At 35.4% G+C, this 27,444-nt stretch overlaps 1 protein-coding gene and 1 long non-coding RNA gene across 12 annotated transcripts in view; one reads left to right on the top strand and one right to left on the bottom strand.

Moving 5' to 3' along the window:
• Positions 1 to 27,444, top strand: part of LOC143264111 (uncharacterized) — a 404,244-nt gene that overhangs the window by 10,422 nt on the left and 366,378 nt on the right. The gene's annotated exons all lie outside the window — the stretch shown is intronic.
• Positions 10,421 to 27,444, bottom strand: part of Rdl (Resistant to dieldrin) — a 181,264-nt gene continuing 164,240 nt past the window's right edge. For 2 of the 11 annotated variants that reach the window (XM_076529709.1, XM_076529710.1), the window contains exons 6-11: positions 17,813 to 17,950; positions 16,244 to 16,381; positions 14,267 to 14,551; positions 13,579 to 13,727; positions 11,746 to 11,908; positions 10,421 to 11,257 (exon numbers count right to left, since the gene is read on the bottom strand). In XM_076529709.1, the coding sequence (XP_076385824.1) occupies positions 11,112 to 11,257; positions 11,746 to 11,908; positions 13,579 to 13,727; positions 14,267 to 14,551; positions 16,244 to 16,381; positions 17,813 to 17,950 (1,019 nt within the window). In that variant the 3' untranslated portion in view covers positions 10,421 to 11,111. The remainder of the gene's footprint in view (positions 11,258 to 11,745; positions 11,909 to 13,578; positions 13,728 to 14,266; positions 14,552 to 16,243; positions 16,382 to 17,812; positions 17,951 to 27,444) is intronic. The other 9 variants (XM_076529711.1, XM_076529719.1, XM_076529713.1 and 6 more) reach the window with 5 other exon arrangements.

The raw sequence follows: 27,444 nt of genomic DNA, 5'->3' as shown, positions 1-27,444 counted from the left end.
TTTTCCAATTTTTTAAGATTCAAGTTTTTCAATTTTTTAACCATAAATTTTACAGTTTTCTAGGTCTTCAACTTTTTAGTTTGGAAACTTTTTTATTATCCAGCGTTATAATTTTTGAGTTCTCAAAGTTTTTCATTTTCCAGATTTTTAATTTTCTAAATGTTTACAATTTTCTAGCTCTTCAATTTTTTTAATTTCCAGCTATTCAATTTTCTAATTCTGAAATTCTCTAATTTTCCAGTTTATTAAATTAATAAATTTCAAGGTATTAAAATTTCAAAGTTAAAGAATTTTTAATTTGGGGAATTTAATTCTATGATCTTATATTTTTAAACCCCCAATTTATTAAATTTTTAAACATTATAAATTTGTAAATTTTACAATTAAAAATTTGTGTATTTACAAATTCATAATTTTCCAAATCTTCAATCTTGTTAATTTTGGAATCAAACACTTCGGTGTTTCTCCATTCATAAATTTTTTGAATTAAACATTTTAATATTTCTTTATTTATAAGTTTCTAAATCAAACATTTTAATATTTCTTCATTTATAAATTTCTAAATCAGACATTTTAATATCTCTTCATTTATTAATTTAAAATTAAAGATTTTGATACATGTACCTTCATTTATAAATTTCTAAATTAAACATTTTAATATTTCTTCATTTACAAATTTTTTAATCAATCATTTTAATATTTCTTCATTGATAAATGTCTATATTAAACATTTTAATATTTCTTTATTAATAAACTTCTAAATCAAACATTTTAATATTTCTTCATTAATAAATGTCTAAATCAAACATTTTAATATTTCTTCACTAATAAATGTCTAAATCAAACATTTTAATATTACTTCATTAATAAACTTCTAAATCAAACATTTTAATATTTCTTCATTAATAAACTTCTAAATCAAACATTTTAATATTTTTTCATTTATAAGTTTCTAAATCAAACATTTTAATATTTCTTCATTTATAAATTTTTAAAACTAACATTTTAATATTTCTTCATTTATAAATTTCTAAATCAGACATTTTAATATCTCTTCATTTATTAATTTAAAATTAAAGATTTTGATACATGTACCTTCATTTATAAATTTCTAAATTAAACATTTTAATATTTCTTCATTTACAAATTTTTTAATCAATCATTTTAATATTTCTTCATTGATAAATGTCTATATTAAACATTTTAATATTTCTTTATTAATAAACTTCTAAATCAAACATTTTAATATTTCTTCATTAATAAATGTCTAAATCAAACATTTTAATATTTCTTCACTAATAAATGTCTAAATCAAACATTTTAATATTACTTCATTAATAAACTTCTAAATCAAACATTTTAATATTTCTTCATTAATAAACTTCTAAATCAAACATTTTAATATTTCTTCAATTAAAATGATCAAATGATCAATTTTTAAAATACTCAATTTCATCCATCCTCTGTTGAAAATTTAAAAATTGATAAATCAAACATGGCTACTACATCCGTGCTCTCTGCACCACCATTTCCGACTTCAACACAACTTCCACACGTGTCTCAATAATTTTTAACCGACGCTGAAACGCCGTGAAACAAATTTAAACGTCGCGAATATCGTCGTTCTAATATATATTTTTTTTCGTTCAGGTTTCTCGATCGATTCGTCGATTTTGGAAAATACTCTCGCTCGACAATTTTCCTCGCTAATTGAATACCGTGTTTTCTTTTTTTGGTAATAATTGAAAACGTTTCGATGAAACATTCCGAACGAACGAATGAACGAACGTACGTACTTCATTTCGGTCCCCGGACGTGCCTCCAGTCTACTTTGTTTTTTATTATTTTGTTATCTCCCTATACTTTAAAAGTGATTTACCTAAATATGTGCGAACAGTCACATTCTCGTGTGCACTACATTTGCGTATATATATTTATATATAATATGTATATATTACTTCGCGGTAGGTACTCTCTGTTTCTTTGTTATCATTTTTTTAACGAATACAATCGCTCTGTATAAAACTCGTATTTACAAGATGATCGATTTGTATATTATTAATAGGTTTCTTTCGCATTTTTTTTTTCAATGGTTTTTCTCTTTTTTTTTCGATTCTTTCACTGTTCCTCTCCTCTTACTTTTCGAATACCGAGATGTTAATCAACGAGATACCATTTTTGTTTTGGTAACATAATAACCGATTTATATTGTTCATATATATATAATATATATACGTAAGTGACCGTCGAATAACATAAATCATATCTTTCTCTCTTTTTTTGTCTTTCATCCTGCCAGCGGACAGAGATCGTAAATTTCTTTTCTTCCATAAAATGTTTATATATTTATATAATAGTATCAATGATAATAATAATCATAGCAATCATAGTAATAATTAGAATAATAATTGACCGTGCTCGGCTCGGAGGAACTGGCGCGTGTTTTCAAGGTACGTTTAACGTGTGCGTCAGCTTGTTTTTGATCCAAGCGTTCGTCGATGATTTTGTGAATTTAAAGAGGAAAATTCTGTCAACAGAAATTATTGAAATAACAGCGAAATGGAAACAAATACTTGAACGGAACATTTGGATAGAATATATATAATATATATATGCAAGATAAAATATATAATAAAGTTGAATAACCTACTTACACTTGTTCCATTTTTCCACCCCAGTTTTGTCGTATGACATTTATTTGAAAATTATCTTGCTTGTTTTCTAATATTGTCATACGACAACATTTTTAAACATTTATGTGCATAAATTTATAAATATAATTATGTTCATATGTGCATAAATATAATTATATTCACATATGTATAAATGTAATTATGTTCCCATATGTATAAATATAATTATATTCATATGTGTACAACTATAATTATGTTCACACATGTATGAATATAATTATGTTCATATGTGCATGAATATAATTATGTTCACATATGTATAAATATAATTATGTTCATATGTATACAACTATAATTATGTTCACACATGTATGAATATAATTATGTTCATATGTGCATGAATATAATTATGTTCACATATGTATAAATATAATTATGTTCATATGTGTACAACCATAATTATGTTCACACATGTATGAATATAATTATGTTCGTATGTGTACAACTATAATTATGTTCACACATGTATGAATATAATTATGTTCACATATGTATAAATATAACTATATTGACATATGTGTAAATATAATTATGTTCATATGTGCATAAATATAAATATGTTCATATATGTATAAATATAATTATGTTTATACCTGTATAAATATAAACATAAAAATTAACAAGAGAAAATCTAGGCTTAACTAACTAAAAGTAAATTACCAGTTAAAACTATAAACATTTTCATAAACTCTTTCATAAAGCTAAAAATTATAAACATTTTTATAACGTTGAAACAAGTAACATTTTTATAATATTAAAATTACTAACATTTTTATAGTTTTAAGGTAAAAAATGATTGCTCGAATGAAACTGTGAATGTTTTCTTGTTAAAAAATAAATCTTATGAAATACTTTTGTTACTCTGTCAACTTGCATTCTTCTAAAATTACCGTTATATAATAAAACAAAGTAATATTAAAAGAAAAACAATAAGAATATCTGAATAATTTGTCACATTTCAAGAAATGTATCGATTTAAATTTTTATCAAAGTATATTGGAGTTCAAATTTTGATAGCTTGAATATCATTGATTTTTTCACTCAATCCTAATTCAAATTCGATTTCAATGTATGGTGAATTATGAATATTTTGTGTCTTATAATGCAGTTCGTGGTTGCCTAAAGAATGAAATTAATAAGAATGAGTGAAATTAAACAATCAAAATCCTTTCTTCATTTTATCGATACAGAGTATACCTATGTGCAACATAGACTTAAAAGATATAGAGGAAAGAATTATTGGTCTTTAATTTTAGAATCCTAGAAGAATTTAAGGACTCCTAATCGAGAATCTTTTATCCTTATGCGCACAGATACGGCGAGTGGTAGGTTTTTCCCCTACCTCTTTCTTTTAATACGTTCACTGCAATTTTTCTTCGAGACTTTGTTTAACAGTACAGGATAAATGTACCCCTCAGAATGTTTAGTTAAATATACTTATAAATAAATATATGCAGTCATGGACGAAAGATTTTATCAATTTCTGTATTTGATGAAGATAAATATATTTTTCATAAAGAAAATTTCTCTGAGGTTTTGAAAATCGTATATATGGACGTGCGTAACAAAATATCCGCAACTGTGTATATTATAAAAGAATATTTAGCTGAATATATATAGAACCTCTCGTGACATTTGTTACTTGAAAATTAACTTACAAGTAGACTAATTGCATAACACATTACTTTTTCTCTAAACAGAACAAGTTCTGTTTGAGCCATATTTTCGAGTAACAAATATGCAAGATTATACGTATAAATTAAAACGAGTCAACATATATATTTACCATTGTATGTGCAGTGGAAGCATTCTCTGAACCATCGAACACAGAATAAATAAACAATTATTAAATTCTTTACAATAATTAAACTACCTACAGTGATTGCACGTAGCCCAAGTGATTTATCAGAGAAAACATCCACCGTCACTCCAACCAATTGCAGCTTATTCCTTAAGCTCAATATATTCAATTTAATTAATATTTTTATATATTTTCAATATGTTAACAAGTATAACAATAACAAAAACATAACCTTAATATTTAACAAAAAGTTTCTCAAGTGGAATGTGATACGAGATGTCCCATGCAGCAGTGAACGTGTCAAGGAAGCCTAAGTTGCACATAAACTTATCTTAACCTAAATGTCTGATATTAACAATGTTCGCCTAACTACGGAAGAGCTGTTAACCCTCGTGTTTCGGCTTCGTGACGCGCCAGTTCCTCTCGCACACGCTCACACACGGTTCGTAGATTCAGCGTAAACAATAAGCACACGTATATAACCGTACATACGTACAAACACGTGGGTATGCATAAACGCATACGTGGATTATACGTATGAATAAATGCATATAGACACTATAGAATATATCACAACGATAAAACGCTAGTTCCATTCCTTCATTTTTCCCTCGCTAAGAATAGAGACTCCAAGTAGATAACGGATGTACAATTATATATATGTGTACATACAGGGTGAGTCAATATCAACTACTATCGAAAATAATTTCTTATCCACCGTTTGCAGCAATGTTTTAAATATAGTAATTCAAGAAACTCGGATCAATTTTTTAAATATCTTATTTTTCAAATAAGATAATAATTCGATAAGATAATGTTTCTTTATTTATCCTATTTTTTCTGAAGCTGAGTAGTTATAGAACCACGTTGTTGAGACAAAATAGTTCCATATCTCAGAAAGAGTAGGATATGAAAATATCGAATTCACTTGGTGAATCCTTTAGAGTTCTACGCATTTTATTTTAAATATCTATCGATGCAATCAATGGCTAACGAGTTGTTTTAGATACTAGTTTTTATTGGCTCACCTTGTAAATATGTATATGTATATACATATATACAGGGTGTTTGGTAGTACAAGCATGGGTTTCTAATGAAAAAATAAGTGGAAAAGAATATTTTTTGTTTTTGACTTCATTTTTGTTCAGTTGTGACAAAGATTATAATTTCAGTTATTACTTATTCAAGGAACGTTTTAAATAAATGCAGTTATCTGATAAAATTATCACATAACATCAGGCAGTAATATCTTCGAATTTTCAAAATTCAAAATTCCTAAATTTTCATATTGCAAGTTTTCAAACTTCCAAATTCTCTATTTTTTTAAATTTGTACGAGATACACTGATTAATAGACTGAAATAATACGATTTGTCTATGAGACATTTATAAGTGCCTTCTATACTGAATTGAATTTAATTAAAACGAAGATAGAGTATCCATTCGTTTAATGCACGACTCTAAACGCCCAGTAAACGTACGTCTGAGCAAGTAGCACACTGCGCATGCGTGAGTGCTACACGGTGGGCGTTCCTTCTGCGCGCGCACCTAACTTGTACTAAACATTCCAAGAAAACGAAATCTTAACCAAAAAATCATCGTTTTTCCACCAGTTTTTTTCACAAATAATCCATCCGACAATACCAAAACACCCAGTACATAATACGTATATATATATAAATTGCATTAGTAATGCTTCCGGTGGGGCGGACGTGGAAGTATCGTCGATATAACTTACGTTCTATCATTTTCAACGCGTGCAGAACGAAGAGACGAACGAGGGCTAAGAAATGTTAATTCCCGTCTCGCTAATCGATTTCCTTCTCGAATCATCTCGTCGCCCTCGAATTTCTCGGAAAAAAATAAATATAAAGTTGATCAACGGGGGTCGGGGGAGTTGGGACACACGGTTCGTCCCGGTTCAACGTGGTACGGGACCGGCCTAACAGGGCCACTTTATTTTTTGCCCGCGTGCAGGAGGATGGCGAGCAAGGAGATCCTCGAGCAAGATTACCTACTTTTATAAAGAATTCTCGCGAGGCAAGAAGCTCCTTATTAAATGCACAATGAGCGAGAGCGTCTGGCAAACGGACTGTTTGGCGATTGCGGAGAAGAACGGCGGTCCGATAAAGACGAGGAGAGAAAACAGGGAGGAATAAGAGAGAGAGGGATGAGGGTGGTTGGGCGTGTCAGCTGGTCGATATCTTGAATGGCAAGCTTCCACGACCCAGTCTGCAGCCGGCAACCACGCTGGAAGATACAGAAGCGGCGGAGAGGAGAGACGAGAGAAGAACAAGGTTGAGAGAAAAGAAGAGGGGGAGAGAAATAGAGGGAAACGCGACGGGAAAAACGCGAACAGGCTGCAGCAGCGGGTATCCAAAAGACGGAAGTGGAACGGCATACAATTGGCGTTAATTAACTCGGGCAAAAACGTACCGACGCGACGGTGTACGGCCACGAAGGGCCTCTCTAACGGAAGGACCGCGGTCCGTATATATACGTCGTAGACGTATGTGTACGACGCTGAAACTAATCCACGCAGGGAGGATAAACGCGAGCTCGCGTTTTGTATGCACGCTAACATCGCAGCCTGTTCTCCTACGACTTCCGTTTTGCTTTTTTTCGATAACAGCTTTAATGAGGAAGAAATGTGACTATCGATTATCGATACCTTATTGATATTTAACGATATATTGAAAGTGTCGTTAAGGTGTCGTTAACGTGGATAGTCGTTGCATTTGACCGAAGAACGCATACTGAATTTATTATTACTTTGAATATTTTGGGGTTTTTTAATTTGGAATTCGCTGTTTGTGGTTTTGGATTTTTGGGGAGATTTGGAAATTTGAGAATTTGGGAATTTGGAAGGTTTGGGGTTTGGAAATTTGGGAAATTGGGATTTGGGGAATTTGGGATCTGGGGAATTTGGGATTTGGGGAATTTGGGATTTGGGGAATTTGGGATTTGGGGAATTTGGGATTTGGGGGATTTGGGATTTGGGGAATTTGGGATTTGGGGGATTTGGGATTTGGGGAATTTGGGATTTGGGGAATTTGGGATTTGGGGAATTTGGAATTTGGGGAATTTGGGATTTGGGGGATTTGAGATTTGGGAAATTTGGGATTTGGGGAATTTGGAATTTGGTGAATGTGGGATTTGGAGAATTTGGAATTTGGGGAATTCGGGATTTGGGGATTGAGATTTGGTGAATGTGGGATTTGGGGAATTTGGGATTTGGTGAATGTGGGATTTGGGGACTTTGACATTTGGGGAATTTGAGATTTGGTGAATTTGGGATTTGGGGAATTTGGAATTTGGGGAATGTGGGATTTAGAGAATTTGGGACTTAGGGAACTTGGAATTTGAGAATTTAGAAAACTGAAAATTAGGAGATGTAGTATGTGCAAGATGACGACGTTTTTGATCATTTCAATATCTTCACACGACGCAAGAGAAAGCTATTTAACACCTTCGATCCCGACCATGTTTTGAAACACCCTGCGCGTAGGTGATGATCTTTGAGGTCGTACAGTTGCTTAAACGTAAAAATGTACGAAATTAGGACATGTACATGTGATAAGGATCTAACAGGTTAGGTCAGGGAATACAAGGATGTATTTGGTGAAGCTGGTTCTTTTACGTTTTATGCAAGTCTTGTATGAGTCGGGATTGAAGGTGTTAATTGCATGAAAGTGTTCAAATGAAACTATTCTGTGCATCATATTTGATTGATTTCTGAATTAATTGTTTTTCAATTAGAATTGATTGGTTTCTCCTTGCTCGTCGACCCTCGTAGGTAGTGATGGGTTTAAGTTCAAAAATTTGAGTTATTAGATACTCAAATTCATTTGCGATAGATTCAAATTGTGTATAAACACTTTGGAAAATAATTAAAGTAAAAATATTAATATCGGCGACATTGATAAATATCATTGATAATATTGAAATGTTCACAGCAATTCAATATATTGACAATATCATTAAAATATCGTTAAAGAGAAATAAGAATGATTTAAGTATAATATAACATGTTATTTCGTTCCCTAAAATTTCCTTTAAACTTTTGATCTAACCTAACTTCACTAAACCTGACATATAAATTAATAACTTAAAGGGTTAGTTAGGTTAGATTCGATTTGAAATTTAAATAAGAATAAACAAACTTCAATGATAAAGTCATTCTCATTCGATATTTTAATAATATAAGCGTTATTTATCAATGAGACACCGACGAGTCGTATTATTTTTATTAATTTTGTTTGATTTTGAATATTGTTATATATTTAATGAAATCATTTTCAAACATTTTTTTAGGAAGACTACAAATAAACAATATACAGGTTCAGTATTTGATATAATACAAATATTTGCAAGTATTTATAAGTATTTTGCTAACTTGCAAGTATTTATTTTAAATACTCATTTAAAATGAGGTTATAAAGATCAAATACTTTGTACACTCAGATGACGTAGATTTCCTTTGGATAAAAATAGAGGAGGTCTACAGTTAGCCTTCTTAGGATTTTTCAAATTTTACCTCTGAATTTTCTAAATCCCTAGATTTTCAAATTTCTGAAGTTCTTTCTCAATTCTTGAATTTCCAAATCTTGGAAGTTCAAGTCCCCAAATCCCTACATTTTCAAATTTTCCTTTTTAGATTTTTAATACCGTAAATTAAAAATTTCAAAAATCCCAATATCTCTAAATTCTAAACACTTAATTCCCCATTTTCCCAAATTCTCTAAACTCCCAGGTACTCTTTCAGAAGTCTTAAAATTCTAAATTCTCCAAATCCGAAGGAGATTTCTACAGTTCCAAATTCGAACCTTTTCCTACCAAAACCAATTTTCCCTTACGTCACAATTCACCCTAAGGAAATCTATCATGCTCTCCAGTGTACATAAAACAAACCACGAAAAAAAACGAATAAAAAAAATTCGAATCTTAAACCCATCACTACTCGACTAAATAACTTAAACCCATCACTACTCGACACAGTGATCTCGAAAACCGTAATAACTATTCGATGAAATGGAATGTCCCATGGGAATATCCCGTACATCCGTGTGAAGACACTCCCCACGTTGAGCCGTACTCCACGTACACGAACACGTACAGGCGCCGCGGCGATATCACGAAAGTTACAACGATTCCGAGGGAGGATCGCGGCCATACACATAGAGGTGACGTAAATATAAAAGTCGCTTCGTTCGACGAGTTCTCTATAAATGGTAAAAAAGTGGTATAAAATGAAACGGACACACATAACGTTCGTGGCAATAAAAAAGACGTTCGAGAAACAGCTCTACCTCGAAATGATGCGACTCGCGTCGATCGCGCGGACAATGGAGCCGGAGATTTCCCGGTCGATCGTTTCCCGCGATTGATCGTGTACGTGCGTTAAATTCGCCCTGATCGTGCGCGCGCGGCACGCCTTCTTGTCGCGTATCGTGGATTACTTAGAACGTACTTACTTAACGGATTAAGTCGCACCAGTTTCCGGTAGTGAACCGTTTTCTTACTTTTGTCCTCGTTCGAAATAAAAACCTCGGCTCTTATCCTCTCGTGCACGCGGCCTGGCGCTCGCGGGACATACACACACGCACACACACGCACACGCGGATATACACGCACTCGTAGGACAGTGGCGAGCACACGCGTCCACTCTCGCGCCGTCTCGCGTATATATACGGGATTCTTGCGATTCCTCGTCGTTTCGGCTCGAACCTCGCGCACACTCGAGCGCCATTTTCCGAGCTACGTTCCTCGAATTTATCCGTCGGCCATCTCCCGATTCGTCGTCTCGAGTCGACGAGTTTATTTTATCTTGTTCACCCCCGTCAGGGGCACTTAATTTTATTATATATATATGTATATATATATGTATGTATATAATGATGGCTAAATTGACAAGTGTTTATATCGAAGGTATTCTCTTCTTTCGTTTTTTTTTTTTTGGTTTATTTAAGACCTAGATACCTAGACTGGCAATGTTTTAAAGGTATGCACGCTGGTGGTTAGTTCGGATTTTCTCGCTCACTTTCTTTCTCGCGGTTCGGCGAGGGATCGCGTTTAATCACTTCGCTTGTAATTTTTTCTTTTTTTTTGGTTTCGGATCGGCGTGCTACGTTTTCTATGGAATGTCACGAAGTAGTCACAGCGCGGTTTGTCGTCCGACCGGTCTGACCAGCAACTGTCCTTAACTCCTGTTGCTATTAAACGAAGCACAAAAGCTCGTTTCGTTTCTTCTTGTTCTTTCGTCGACGTATTTGGTCTTGACACTTTCTGATCGTCGATGAATCGGTCACGGCGGCAGCCATCTTGACTTCTTCCGATGCTGGTCTCCTCGTTCGTCGATCCGACGTGTTCGTGTCTCGGGTTTAATTTATACAGTTTTTGTTTTTTTTGTTTTTCTTGTACCTCCACTCGCCTCGAATTAATCACAGGGTTATTTTTAGTCCGTCCCATTTGCGGTACATCGATTCTCGATCTATATCTAGTCGAATTGGTTTCACCCCTCGCCCACCCCCTTTTTTTCTTCCTTGTTCGCTTTATATACTTTCGTAGCTGTCTTTGACCGCACGTTCCCTTCGCTATTAACGAACCGTTTGTTCGCGTTTACTTGGCCTCCTCGAGAAGCACCAAATCGTCCGCCACCACGTCGCTGATGTGCAGGTAGATGATCCAGTACATCAGGTTGAAACAGACGAAACACACCGGGAACACGATGCGGGAGTATTTGTCGATGTCCGATGGCGTCATACCTGAAAAAGAACAACATGCGTTATTTTGCCTCTAGAATTTTACAGAATGAATCAAGAAATTGTCGAGAAAAAATGGCAGGAAATTAAACAGAAACGTTAACTCATGTTTTACGTAAAATGAAAAAATTGTTCACTAACTCACAATAAAAAAAATGCATCTCGAGTAAATTGTCTTATATTATTTTCCGATTGAAATTATACAAAAATAATTATAATACGTAAACAATGTAAAAAAACTGTATATTATGACCGTAAATGTTTGTAAGAATGTATGGTAATTTTGTCGCACGCCAACTCACATTTCAAGTAAAATGAAAAAATTCTTCACTAACTCACAGTAAGAAAAAATGCATCTCGAGTAAATTGATTTATATCAGACTTCAATTGAAATTATATGTATAAAAATAATTTAAATATGAAAATAATGTAAGCACACCGTGTATTATGATCGTAAATATTTGTAAGAATGTATGGTAATTTTATCGTACCGTAAAGTTTGCTGATATCCTTGCCAGGATGAATGAGATGTTGTGGCGCGGGCGCTGCTTCTTCGTCAGCACGTCCATTTATGGTGTTCTCGAGTGTTCCACCTTTGCTGTGTGCCTTCGGGTCGTGCACCTTGAACCGCACCTCCTGGACAACACGGGACCACTTACAAGAGACACGGCAGTTCGATGTGGGGCGTCCTTCTTTGAGGAGAACCCCTTACTTTGGTAGATTGGCATGCGACATCAAGGATAGGCTACTTTCTCTCCTTTCTTTCTGTCTATTCTCGCGTTATTCAACGTTTAACCCTTTCGCTTTATGTATCGAAGACATAAGGACAGTTCATGAATACTTAACAAAAATTCTTCCATAAGATTTTATAATTTATCAGCCTCAAAGTCATGGAAAAGGGTATGATTTGACTCAGACTTGTTCCACAGTAAATCTCACCTTGTCTGACAATTTAACATCAACCAAACTGTTTCTAATTTCCTACCCTCAAAATGCGGCTTTTCCTCAAATGTCGAGTAAGCAAATGAATTTTGATTCAGTATACGTGAAAGTGGTTTGAGTGAGGAACGAAAGGGTTAAATCGAGTAACTCACCTGACTTCAAGATCGATTCTCGCGATTCCTTTCCCCAGACACTTTCGTATTCGGTCCGTGTCTCGAAATGTAATTAGATTCATCGCGTCTATTCTACGGAGGTACTTGTTCATAATGCTCGCTTCGTGCCCGAGTTTAATCACGCTCGAAAAGCGAGGAAACAGAGGAGGATACTAAAGGCATCGTTCACACGAGCAGGTATAATTCTCATTAACGGTCGTCCGCGGTGCTATTTTTCCAAAGTCGTAAAGTCTCGCGACGAAATGAGCCGTAGCAGAAAAGGCCCGGTTTATACCGCGGACATCGCGTCAAAGAACGAGTAATTAATCCGGTTGAGAATTAATTAAAACGCCTTATCCCGGGCGACAGTTTTTACGCGGCCAACCCCCCGTCGTCCATCTACGGCCGCCTTCTTTCCCGAGCCTCTTTTTCTATCCCCCTCCCCCGTCGTTCTACCTCGCCCCTTTAATATTTTTCGTTCTCGTTTCACAATTCCCGAGATTAAAAGAAAATTTATAGTGCATCGCGTTGCGCCGAGAACACGCGGCCCGGCACCGGAGCAACGCGACCGAATGGGAATTCATTTCACAGAACCTTTTAGCTTTTGACCTTTCGCGGCTCGTTCGTTTTTTCGACTGAAAAAAACATTTCCTCCTCTTTTTCTTCTGTTTCGTTTTTAACGGCGGGATCGAACGATATTTCTCGCGCGATAGCCTCGATGCACCATTTGTGGCCACTTTCGGGATTCATTGCCACGTGACTCAAAACGAAATCCCCGAAGTTCGAGGATTTTAGTTTGACACTGATAAATGCATCAAATCATAAACTCTAAATATTATAATTTAGAAAACTGCAAAACTTGAAATTAATTTATAAATTTAGTCAGTGTGTATGTAGGCTAAACACTTCGCAGACTTCGACATACATCCATTAATAAATGAGGTCACAAATGGTGCATAATCCATGACTAAGTAGGCAGGTCTGGCTGAAAATAGATTGTTGAAAAACAGTAGCAGATGACTTTGAAATAAAATTGATGTTCGTTGAGCAAAACGCTAAACTAATGATCTGCGCTAATGAACACGCTATTCGCTACGTGTCGTGAAATGTTTCGAAATTTCATCGACCTACGTCTAAAGGCGCGTGTGGCTATGAAGACTGCAAAAGAAAGGCACTAATTGGAAAGAAAGACAAAAGGGGTGCGAGAAGGCTGGTCGATGTTGCACTCACAGTTTGCTTAGGCGCGTGGTCTCCGTGATCACCGGGTACTCCGGGTGGTCCTGGATTCTCTCTCGCTGTCTTCATACTTTCTGCTATCTTTTGGAAACGGTTCTTCCTCATTTGAATCCTCTTTGCCATGTAGCCCACCGTCGCGTATTCTACGAAAATAATCACGAAAGCTTGTGATAAGTTATTTACGAAGATGTGACATAACTGAATTGATTCATATTTTCGATACAGCATTTTGATAATAAAGTAGTGAGGGGTTAGAACGAACAAACAAGGTTGTGATCTCATATAACTGATCAGTTAGGTACAGTGTCAGTTATACAAGGTAGATAAAGCTATTCGTTCAGATATTCAATAAAAGTCCTCATAAAATGAACTGAAAGAAGTGCAGCTGTGATTATATTAGAAAGTTCCAAGGTTCATATTTTTGGTAGAAGAATGATTGTTCATGCCTTTCTAGCCAGTTGGAAAAATAAGGAAAATGTATAACACCAACCCCTATATTTTCAATGATTAGCACTTCTGGTAGGATAGTTAATACACCAAACTGCTTTTAATTTGTCCAGAGACAATTAGTATTAATAGATTGAAGAATGCTCAGGATGAAGAAGATTAATACAAAACAAAGGGGTTTGGTATATGGATCTGAAGACTTGCCTCTCTGTCGATGAAAATGAAGGTTACTTACCGAGCAACGATGCGAACACCATGACGAAACACGTCCCCAGGTAAACGTCGATGGACTTGACGTAAGAGATTTTCGGTAACGCCGCGTTCGTGGACGACATAAGGGTGGTCATGGTGAGCACAGTGGTGACTCCTAAGGCGACTCGAGCCGGTGTCGCGTTTCGATTCAGCCAAAAGCTCACCCACGAGATAATGACGATCAAGCCCGAGGGAATGTAGATTTGAATCAGGTAGTAGCCCATGGACCGTACGAACTGGATCTCGCAGGCCAGCCGCGAATAATTTCCTACGATTAAAAGATCGACAGTTAGGACAGGGGGACGGAGAGGCGCCATGAATGTCTCTTTCTTTTTTTATCTCTGTCTCTCTGTCCTTCCTTTTTTTTCCCATATGTATCTCTCTCTTTCTACGCCGGTCCCTTCTTTTTATCATCCCCTTTTCTACCACTCTCATCGACTGGTTCAAGCCGGGAAATGCGAACTCGTAATTCGTCGACTTGCTTTTTTTCCTCTCTTTTTACTCTTTCATCGTTTCCCTTCGTTGCGTGGGGCAGATACGTGATGCACGAGGCAAGATGTTAAGTAAAGTTCGTGCCGTTGATGGATCTGGTGCGCGTGGCGTGCTTGTACGTGTAAGCTCGCGAGCGGACTTTGAAGATCGCGTGTGTACCGTAGGATACGTGGCTGGAAGCGAGCGGGAAAATGGTGGATAGAAAAATCGAGTTGCTCCTCTCACGTTTCTTCTTTCGCTGCAACGAACCGTACGGTTTATAGCTGCGAGCAGCTATGGATCATCAGAAAAATCAGTGACGTTCTTGGCAGGAAAATGGGATTTCCTTGGAACCACCCTGATTGCCTCTGGCTTTCACGGTTACGAGCTTGGTCGTTAGCTTCGAGTACGCAGTTGAACGTCAAAGAGCCAGGAGAGAATATAACGTTTCTCGGGGAAATTATTCAAGAGAAATCGTACAGATCTGCTCGAAAAATTCTGGGACAAACGATGTAATATCCTTTTGCACTACGATATTACGGAGACATGTTTCGAAATTATTTATATGGTTTCATATATGGAAGGTGACTTCTAGGTGAATACACTTCTTTTGAGGAATTTAGTAATACAATTACTAAGAATTTACTGAGGAATCGACTAATTGTAAGAGAATTTAATGTAACATGTGATGTTAAACTACTTTTGGCACAGCTTCGATTTCCGTGAGTTTGTCAGATTTGGGAGATTTAGCACAAAATTATTTTATGTAATTTTATCAATCACATATGCCATAATAATCGATTTATCTATATTCTCCTATTCATGTATTCATTTTTCTTAATAACTTCACTATCAATTTCTTATATTTTACTTTAACTTTAAAGTGTGTTTTAGTACTATGTGGATTTACATAACCGAATTTATAAATAAATCGTGACTTATTCACTGACGTGTATCTTTCAAATGAAACGTTTCATGACGGTGTCATTAATTGTGAAACGTGCAATTCATGCTTATAAATGAATAACAATATGATACGAGACTTCATATTAGACATATCAGAATAATACATTATTTTACGTATTATGTTTACTCGATGCAACGAAGGGTTTCGAGTACCTACGCGAAGGTATTTAAGCTATTAGAAGCTCGAGTTAAAACTGTAAATCATTTTGCATATTAATTTAATATCGAAAGTTGAACGGATGATTCACAAGGATACAAAAGGAAACGATAGCGATAAAAAGTGTTGTTTGACCAAAATTTGGTGTAAAGAGATCGTGAGAAAGAGAGAGATATCGATCGATCGATCGACGATTATCGAAACGTAGAGTAAACGTTGCTGCGAACGACATCGTGGCTGCGGACATCGGATAGCGCAAAACGTGTCTCTCCACCTTACCCATACCTTACGTTAAAAAACGATGGTTGAATTATTATTATTATTCTTTTGTTTGTTGGTGGGGGTGGGGTTCTGTTCATACGTTACCGGTAGTGAGACTAATCTCCATGGCCCGTTGACGATGACCGAGGACCTTGAACTGAGGGAGGGAGACCTCGTTGCTGACACCGACGCTGTTCGGTCCCTCGTTCCACTTGTACCGGATGTCCCTCATCGTGTATCCGACTGAAAAAATAGAGAGACCCCCCGCGGTTGGTACGTACCTTCGCGGAAGCCCTCAAAACGCGTTTCAGCTCCGAGGGGGCCTCCACTTACCTCGCACCCCCTTTCAAAACCCCAACAAGTTCATTTTTTTCAATCTCCCTCTCTCTTATCATTTCATACAATTCCCACCTTCTTTCTTCTCTCCATTCTTCTCTGTCTATCTGTCCCCGTTCATTCTTTTACCTTTGTTTCTCCTCACCGTTTCGTCCCCCGACATAAGCGGACAAACGCGAGGGAAATTTGTTCGTTCTGCTCGTTTTATCGTCGATCTCGATCAAGGAGAGAGGGTCAAATTCCTTTATCTCGAGAGACCGTCGTGTCTTGATCTGATGTGCACCGAGATCGAGACGGTACTATTCTCTGTTACGTTTCTTCTTTCGTGACGCGAGGGGAACACGTAAATTGACGAACGAAGAATTACCTCGAAAATAGTACGTCGATCTCGGACGGTGATTGAGGACTGGGAGGGATTCGTATGAAAGTACACTCGGGTGCAACGTAGACTTCTTATGGTTAAGAACGAGTGTAGATGTCAAGGTTATCTTGCTATCTTTAGGCTTTTTGGATAGTATGGGTTACTTGGAATCCTGAGGACTCTAAGACCTAGTATTTCCAAGATCTGGGTCTTAGAATTGAGAAATTCAATTTTAACATGAAATCTTAGCACTTGGGAAATGTGATGCAAGGAATTTTAGGATTTAGTGTATCACAGTCGTGTAACCTTATCTGAGGTTTTTAGGAGCACTAGAACGTGGAGAATAGGGTTAAATAGTCCTAAGAGTGAACATTCAGATACAGAAATTTTAAGATGTAGAAATCGTAGTGTTCGAAGATTCTAAGGTACAGGAAATGCAAGATTTTAGGATTTAAGCATTCTATAAGTAAAGACTTGGTAGTAAGTTCCAGATAAGTCCCCTTAAAGGGACTCTAGGATATAAAAGTATGCAAAGACTGGGTCCGAAAGGTGCCTAAACCAGGTAATATAGCCTACATTCCTGACCAAAGGAAGTTTACGTTGCACAGGAGTGTCCTTAGTGGATAAATCGATGAAGTCGATTGATTAGTCGATCGGTCGAATGAGTATAGCCCCGGGGACGTATCGTCCTATCGGATAAGCTTATCGGAACAATGTGTCCGGTAAGGCAACACGGTGATCAGGTGCATATCGGTGCGAAGGTAAAAGAAACAGGGCAGAAAAAATAACGAACAATCGTATATACAGTAAAAGAATTAAACGAAAGGAAAAAAATAGAAAATACCATATGGAATAATGTATACGGCGTGTACACTGCGTGTGAACAATTGACAACAATTCAATACAATATTAAATCATCTGCGCGAGCCTCTGGACGAAGTTCAGAAGGAAGAAACTAATAAGAGGGGGATATCTACCTGTAGATAGGTGTATGGTTGAATGTCGTTGCCTGTGACCGAGCACGCGAAACTGCGGTAGTTCCACCTCGTTCGAGATGCCGACCGATTGTAGGCCGGCGTTCCATTTGTACCGAATATCGCGCATTGTGTATCCAACTGCCGGGAGAACAAGAACACAAATATCTTCGCTCTAACATACAATAATTAGACACTTAAAGTTTTGTGTTTGGGTTGGGTTCCGGGAGAAAAAACAATAGGTCGGGCTGGTCAGAGGTGGGTTGGAGTCGTTGACAAGAAGCAGAAAATCTTGATCGAGCACCCTAAACCGCTTCGTCTCTATTTAGTACTATTTACACATCTATAGAGAACATTCTGTACATCTGCTTCCACGTTCGGCTACTCTAGTTTCTAGGCTACACACGGTTGGGTCGGCTTAAGGTGCGTTTCTGCGCTGCGAACATCGCGGTACCGAGTCGAAATATAAATTTTCGTCGATTTCTTTTTTTAGCGGAAGATTAGCTTTGGATTATATTTGAATGGGATTCGATTTTAAGTGGAATTAATTTTAGATTTCTTAGAACTTTTAGTTTTCATTAGAATTCAATTTTGTTCTGTTTAATTGCAATGAAAGATGGTTTTAATTCAGCATATTTCTTTTCGTTTGTGTTTTTATTAATTTTGTTGTTATTAAAAATGAGTAAATTTTTAAATTGTATTTTTGATCTGCAGGTTTAACATTTTTGCACTTAGTGACGCATATGTTGCGTCCTGTTAATTGTTTCAAAAGTATTAACACAATTGTTATTTTTATTTTTATAGAGTAATTGTTGCATCTTGTGGAGCCATTTTGATTTTATAGCTAAGAAATGAAATTATTTTTAAGGGTTTATATTAAAAATAATGTTTAACGAAATTTTAGTGTATAGTAAATTATTTACAAATTGAATAAATAATTTCCTTATTTCAAAGAAAAAGTATAAAATTATTCTCGTAATTTTTTTTAAATATTACTCTTAAGCTTCATAAAAAAATTTCTTTTGTTAGATATTTTATTTTTATATTGTAAAAAAAAGTCCTAAAACTGTGTCTTAACTTTTTAATCATCATTATTTACATTAATTATATTAATTAAATAGAAAAATTTGTTATCTTGTCTACAATTTAAATTTCGACTCGGATTTAGAAGTCATCGACCGAAACCAAATTGATTCGAATCGATGGTTTAACTCGATCGAACAAAAATAATTCGAGATTGTTGCGCGTGTGCAGCGTTTCAAATTGTTTATCATGGACACATAAAAAGCACTTTCTTCACAAGTTGTCGAAGTGGTTATTCGATGGTGTGCTTTTCATACGTCCATAATTTTTATCGTTTATAAAACTACGTCTACGCTATATTGTAACATGTTACAAAACAAATTTGTTCATTTTTTAACCTTGTTGTATTGTTTTCATAACTTGTTATAAGAATACAAGTTTTCATATTACAGGAACTTAATATAACAAGTTTGCATGTAGTATTTCGTATTATATTATTAATAAATGACGTCCATTGTTAGGAACTGTCTTGTTCTATTAATTTGTTTTATATTGGCTTGCATTAACATGTTATATAAGAACTTTTTTTTAGCATTTTCTTATTCTTTTTATAAGTTTATATTTTCACAATTTTCATGTTATTTGGTAGATAATAATATTATACAGGGAGTCTCATAACTAATGGTCCCTGAAATGGTAGCTGACATGATTCTGAATAAGATTTCCCTTTGCAAAAATGGGATTTGAAACTTCGTTTTTGAATTATTAAAGAAAAACATGGACCAATCAAAGCGCGAGGATTATGCATGCGCACACGCGAGAGCGACAGCTTCGGATAACGCGTAGTTATCCAACGCGTGGTAATCCAACGCGTAGTAATGCAACGTGTGGTAATGCAACGCGTGGTAATCCAATGCGTAGTAATCCAACGTGTACTAATACAGCGTGTGGATATCCAACGCGTAGTAATGTAGCGCGTGCATATTCTACGCGTAGTAATACAACGCGTAATAATGCAACGCGTGGTAATCCTAAGCGTAGGAATCTAACGCGTGGTAATCTAACGCATAGTAATCCAGCATGTGGATATCCAACGCGTAATAATCCAACGTGTGGATATTCCGCGCGTAGTAATCCAACGCGTAGTAATCTAGCGCGTGCATATTCTACGCGTAGTAATCCATCGCGTGCATATTCTACGCGTAGTAATCCATCGCGTAATAATGCAACGCGTAGTAATCCATCGCGTAATAATGCAACGCGTGGTAATTCTAAGCGTAGGAATCTAATGCGTGGTAATCTAACGCGTAGTAATCCAGCATGTGGATATCCGAGGCGTAGTAATTCAACGCGTGGATATTCAACGCATAGTAGTCCAACGCGTAATAATCCTCCACATGATCTTCTAACAAATTATAAAAACATGTACAACAAGGTGACAAAACAATTTGTATCATAAGACTGTTCTTTTTCTATAGCGTGGACGCAGCTTAAATCTGCTATATAACGTGTTATGTTATATAGTGTACACAGCTTAATACGTTGACTGCCGACTATTCAAATCATGTTGATTTCCAAAATTTGATAATATTTTTACTTAGGCAATACTAATTTATTTTTAGTAATATATTTCGACGAACTTATTAAAATTAATTAATTTAAATAAAATTATTCAATTTACTTGATTGAATAAATTTTAATTAAGTTAACAGATGTATTGAATTAAATTTATTGAAATTAATTTAATAAATTTTATTTATTGTGACTTAATAAATATATTGAATTGAGTTTTGTTTCATATAACTTAATAATGATATTGAATTAAATTATGTTTAATATAATCTCATAAATATATTTTATTGAATTCATCGAAGCTAACAAATTTACTCAATTAAGTTTTGTTAAATATAATCTACTAAACTTGATAAAATTTATCTACCAAATAAAATAATGAATTTTGTCGAAATCAATCTCCTAATTACATTTTATTAAAACTGAACAAATTTATTTAATTACATATACAAAATTCAACAAACTAATTCAATTAAATCAACTTAAATTTTCCAAAATCCATCAAATTAGATCTAAAGTCTAAAATGATAAAAAATCGTAGAAATTAAAATAAACAAATTGTATACAATTTTACCGGCGAATAACACTTTATTACGATAGCGAATTGTTTGATGTTCGGATAACGTTTGATATTGCAGCGGCAGTCAACGTTTCGCGATCGAGGCCGCGCAGAGTATCCGTCGAAAATAATCCGTGATCCTTCGAATTAGAACGGTTCGTTTAATCCCCGAAGAATGAGTTTTCCGATCGTCGAAATTTTCACGATCGATCGGAATTCGCACCTATTTATGTTCCTGTAATTCCTCGGCGCGGCCTCGAACGCGCGCATACCGGCCCGAGAAACATTCCTCCGTAACTGAATCTTAGGTGATTACGATCGTTACACCGCATTCCAGGCACCAAAGTGGCATTCCATCGCGGTGGCGGCCACATTGCGCGAACATCGGCGAAACGTGGATTAAGCGATCCACGACCGAGTATTCGAGATTAACTGCTTTTGTTTTTGGAACACGGAAACACTATCGTACAAACGCCGTCCCGTTCCGTTTGCTCATTTTCGCTCGGCAAACGCTTCGCCGTAATTCCGCCCGACAGATTTATCTGCAGTATGCCTCGCGTTTTCAACTTGTGCCGATTCCGAATACGATACCGATCTACGGCCTTTTGTAACCGCGATCGCGAATAAATTTCAATTATTTTCGGCTATCGATTTTCCATTTCGTAACTTTGCTAGCTATGGAAAATATCCGCAACGTATTTTATCGGGTTGGTAACCGAATTTGTTACCGCCATTGTTTAAACTGCTGGCGGGTTTGCGGGACTATTTATGTTCTCTATTTATTTTTAGGAAATATTTTGTAGTTAATTATTAATAGCTAATTTTTAAGTACTTTTCGTTGCTGTTTTTATTGTATAAGGAAAATTATTTTGTGCTTCTAGAAGAACTAGTGTTTTCATATTGTATCCATACTTGTGTTTATTACTGAACGATCGAGTTATCAGATATTATATTGATTTTGGTTATCAATGTGCAATTTATGCATTGCTAAAATATTAACAAAATGTTAAATTGTATTTAGTTCGTATGATGTCAAAAAAGAAGTTCAGAAACTGCGATTAGAAAAGATAGTGAACGATTAATTTTGAATGACTGCAGCTACGGCGTGTCTGGCTATATACGTCTGTTTCTACTGAAATATTCAACGCGTTAACTCTCTGTATTTTTCATTCGATGAAATTTACTCCTGCAAAATAGTACTAAATTACTTAAGCTCTCAAAAAAATGACAAATATGTAAAGAAAAATTGTACCATACAAATTTATAAAATTATATTTGTAACGTTACAATTAAAAAATTATAATCAGAGAACAAGAAGAAGTGAAGAAGCTATTAAAACAGCAAAATGTCTATTTACGTTGAAATTCTGAAAGTTGCACGGTATATTATTTTACGTAGCGCATTTGCAACATAATGTAACGAAAAGTTCCTATATTATTTGTGGCGTGTAGCGGAAAATTCTGAAGAGCAGAGGCGTACGTTTTTGGTACTTGATATCTCGAGCTTTCAAGTACAGGCGGCATGAAATAAAATAACAAAACAGCTGGACCGTAGATTTAGAACTTTTTGTAACCGCGAGCACCGGATAATATTTCGTTGTTTATTAGTGGCTTCTATGGAACGCAACGGTGATTGGGTTAAATTATTTTTAGTTCCAAATATTTAGTTTTATCATTTTTGAGATGATGGTAATTATGTGATGAATTTTTATATTTTTATATTTTTATATTTTTAGGTTTTTAGATCTATATATCTTTAAATCTCTAGATTTCTAGATTCTTATATCCCTAGGTTTTTAGGTATTTAGATTCATGGATTTCTACATCTCAATTTTTAGTTTCGAATTTTTAATTTTATAAATTTTAAAACAACGCTAATTATGTAATGAATTTTGATAGATTTTTGTTTCTCAATTATTATATTTTTTGACCTCTTGGTTCCAAGATCTATATATCTTTAAATTCCGAGATTCCTAGATTTCCATATATCTGGAAGTATTTCTAGGTTCCTAGATATTTAAAATATCCCCAACATATATTCCCTCATAAAAAATTCCCTACATCTCATTCTTTTTGGACTTTAATATTCAAATATCCCTATATTAGAAAATTCCCTAGATTCCAATATTCTTGGACTTCAATATCCAAATATCCCCAAATAAAAGAATTCCCTAGATTTAAATCTTCTTGTTCTTCAAAATCCAAATAACCACACATCAAAAAATTCCCTAGATTTCAATCTTCTTGGTCTTCAATATCCAAATATCTCCACATCGAAAAATTCCCTAGATTTCAATCTTTTGGACTACAATATCCAAATATCCCCACATTAAAAAATTCCCTAGATCCGAATATTATTGGTCTTCAAAATCCAAGTATCCCTCTAAAAAAAATTCTCTAGATTTCAATATTCTTTGTCTTCAAAATCCAAATATCTCCACATAAAAAAATTCCCTAGATTTCAATCTGTTGGACTATAATATCCAAATATCCCCACATAAACAAAATCCCTTGATCTCAATATTCTTGGTCTTCAAAATCCAAATATCTCTATGTAAAAAAATCCCCTAGATTCCAATATTCTTGAACTTCAATATCCAAATATCCCCATAGAACAAAAATTCACTAGATTTCAATATTCTTGAACTTCAATATCCAAATATCCCCATAGAACAAAAATTCCCTAGATTTCAATATTCGTAGACTTCAATATCCAAATTTTCCCACACAAGAAAATTCCCCAGATTTCAATCTTTTTGTTCTTTAAAATCCAAATATCCCCACATAAAAAGTTCCCTAGATCTCAATCTTCTTGGAACTCAATATTCGAAATTTTAATATTATCATTATCATTAGTATTAGTAACAGCGAATATTAAAGCTTAGTGAATGTATTAATATTTCAACCATCACTTAAAATTTCGCACATAAATAAATGCTACAAATTCAGTTACCAATCTTCCCACTATCCACAAAAAAAGCTACTAATCAAAATTACCGTGAACTAGCAAAGTTTCAGTGTCCAATTCAGCATACGATGGTGCAAGGTCACAATTCGTCTTTGTAACGATACTAGTAATCGATCGAATACTCTTTTCGCCGACAGTCGTATCGGTGCAACATACACAAATCGATTGCAAATTCGCACGTCGTCTCTCGATAAAAATATCCTGGGGCAGCGTCAAAGCATTACAGGGTCGAAGGGGTGCGAAGGGACACCGGGAACAGGGTGATCTCTCCGAATACCGTAATTAAAGGGAGGATATCGCGGCTTCATCAACTTCGGGATCGTGGTGGTGGTAGCAAGTTTAAGGTTATAAGACGATAAGTGGAAAGTGTTTATAAGTAGATATGGAGAAGCGAAGAAAAAAAGTATCGTGCTTTTCCATGCGGTGGCGGTGCGGGATTCGGAAAAATACGGGTGATACATACGCGCGCACACACACAAGGGAAGTACATGCAATCGCCAATATACAATCGCATGCTTCGTGCCACGTAATTTTGTACGTCATGCCCGATGCCGCATGCTTTGTGCTTCACCAGTGACACGAATTCTGAACACGGAATTTAACTTCTTTTCACTACCGTTCGTCCGCTATGTTTCCCCCCCGTTCGTTAATTACGTTAGTCCCGTTTTAATACCGCGATTCGATCAATTTGCGTTAACACACTTTCGGAAATCTGGACCCGTTTGGAGACTAACGTTTACACGACTTACCGTAGGGGAACTAATTCAATCCGTGATGATATTTTAAAGGAAAATTGCTCGTTTTTTTTTTTTAAGGCTGACACTTAATATGCCACTGGGGCAATTTGCTGGAGTAGTGAGTAATCTACGAAATTAGGCTGGTTATGTGATATACGATACCTGATTTTGAGGTGCTGGTATCTTGATGTGTTTGGAAATTTTTCTGTTGTTGATATTTTTGAGACTTGAAGGAAATGATAAGTTGATACTTGAAGATTATTGAAGGAAATGAAAAAAAAATTATAATTTTTGTTTAGTTAGGTGAAGGTTGATGTTTATTTTATTATTTAATAGTGGGAGCTCTTTCAATCTCAATGTTTTATAATAATGAAATTTCAAAATTTCTCAAATTTCTCAAACTTCCAACATTTTTTAAATTTCTCAAATTTCTCAAATTTCTCAAATCTTTCAAATTTCTCAAATTTCTCAAATTTCTCACATTTCTCAAATTTCCCAAATTACTCAAATTTCTCAAACTTCCCATATTTCTCAAATTTCTGAATCTTCCGAAATTTCTCAAATCTCTCAAATCTCTCAAATTTCTCAAATTTCTAAAATTTTTTAAACTTCTCAAATTTCCCAAATTTTTCAAATTTCTCATATTTCCCATATTTCTTAAATTTTTCAAATTTCTCTAATTTTTCAAACTTCTCATATTTCTTAAATTTCCAAAGTTTCCCAAACTTCCCAAATTTCTCAAATTTCTCAAATTCTCCAATTTTTCAATTTTCCAATTCTTATATTATCCAATTCTCAAATTCTCCAATTTTTCAATTCCTAAATTCCCAAATCCTTCATCCTTAAATCCCCAAATTTCCAATTTCCCAAGTTTCCAAATCCCTAAGTTCTCCAATCCCAAAATTCCCAAATTCCCAAATTCCCAAATTCCAAAATTCCAAAATTCCCAAATTCCCAAATTCCCAAATTCTCAAATTTCCAAATTTCCAAATGTCCAATATCCCAAAATTGTTATATTCCAAATTCTCAATATGTCGAAATCCCACGAATCCCAAATTCTCTAAATTCCAAAGTCCCCAATTTCCCGAAATCCCAAATTCCCCAAATCCCAAAGTACTTAATTTCTCGAAATCCCAAATTCTCCAAATCGCTAAATCCCCAACTCGCCAATTCCCCAAATTTGTAACTCCCCAAATCCCCAAATCTCCAAATCCCCAAAACTTCAACTCCCCAAATCTCCAAATTCCCAAAACTTCAACTCCCCCAATTCCCAAATCCCCAAAACCTTCAACTCTCAAATCCCCAAACTACAAACATTCATCAATCCCCAACTGCACAATTCCAAACTTCCCCAACCTCCCAACCCCCTCAACAAAAATTCGTTCCATCAACCCCACAAGATTCCCCCATCCTCTCAACCCCTCGTCTCTTGTAATCAATCACTCCAACAAATTGCCCGAATGTCCATACCCCTGCAACTACACCTGTACCTTAAAGAAAATGGTTGCGTCTACGAGCGTAATGCGAAGCTGCGTTGAACGCGTCGTCAAGATACGCGCAAGAAAACAGGAAGCAAAAAACTCGATGCCGACTAATGGTGGGCGCAGTCGAAAGATTCATTCTCGGTCCTGTACCAGACAGCGTAACAAAACGTAGTCGTGCCAAGGGCATGCCTTTACGATTTCTCATCTAGTTCGAAATAATGATCTACTTCAAAAAAAGGTATCCGTTCTATGATCAGCATACGCAAACGTGGTATCAGGGTTTCTGGATAAAAAGGTAAACGATTATCGGATTAAGAAAGAAAAATACATATATTCTGGAGTAATAAGGCATACCGAAACTGGGGTTTTTGGGGGGCCACGGCGTCATCTCGTGGCTAAATGCTGCAGTCGTTTCGTTCTTTTACATGCGCTGGGCTAGATGCACAATGCGTTTTAATTCGGTCGCACCGTAGTCGACACGTCGTTTTCTGTGTTTAGCCTCCTTCGGGGCTGGCCGTCGTCGGCCCTTTACTACGTCCCCGGACACGAGGCTCAGTGCTATATGTCGGAGGCTTTTTATTTTAGATCTCAAAAGGGCCAAGGGGTCTGGTATTGTGACAGTGGTGGTTTAGTGATCAGTGGTGGTGATTCTGTGATAGTGGCATGGTGACTTTTGGTGTTCATGTAGCACACGTTCGTAGACTTCTCATCGAACTGACAACTCGAGTATTTACAGCCGTGCGTGTGCTCTATATGGAGGGTTCAGTTTTTTTCAAAGTTCATGTCACACGAGGTCCAATTCTTTCGACCATGTGTGGATGGTTCAGAGCTCGGATTAAAATTAAGTACAAATAGTGGTAATATAGGTTTAAGAAGAAAAGAATCATCATTTCTGTAATTCAAATTGTTGATCTGAAATGTCCACAAGAATTATCACTGTAGTCATAGATCTCTGAACACATGTCTCGTTGCTTTTTCATTCAAGTTTTTTGTTGAAGTACAGAATAATTAAAAACGTAGAACCTCACAATTGAAATAATTTTTCAGTAAATTATTACGAAAAATTCAGGTAACATTTTCCATTAATAGGCAATCTTTTATTTCAATGATTCCTTTCATTTCAGTTTCATTCAGAAACTTTTGATACTTTTGTAGTTAATTTTGAAAAGTATCTGTATCACAATGCTTTGTGTTATATTTTCTATTTGTATTGTACTTGCTATTTGTATTATACTTTTTACCTGTATTAGCCTATTTCCTTGAATTTCAATTTTAATCCAAACCGAGCTCTGA

This window comes from Megachile rotundata, chromosome 3 (genome assembly GCF_050947335.1).
Source record: "Megachile rotundata isolate GNS110a chromosome 3, iyMegRotu1, whole genome shotgun sequence".
In the NCBI taxonomy this organism is placed as follows: domain Eukaryota; kingdom Metazoa; phylum Arthropoda; class Insecta; order Hymenoptera; family Megachilidae; genus Megachile; species Megachile rotundata.
This window is presented reverse-complemented; position numbering and strand designations above follow the sequence as displayed.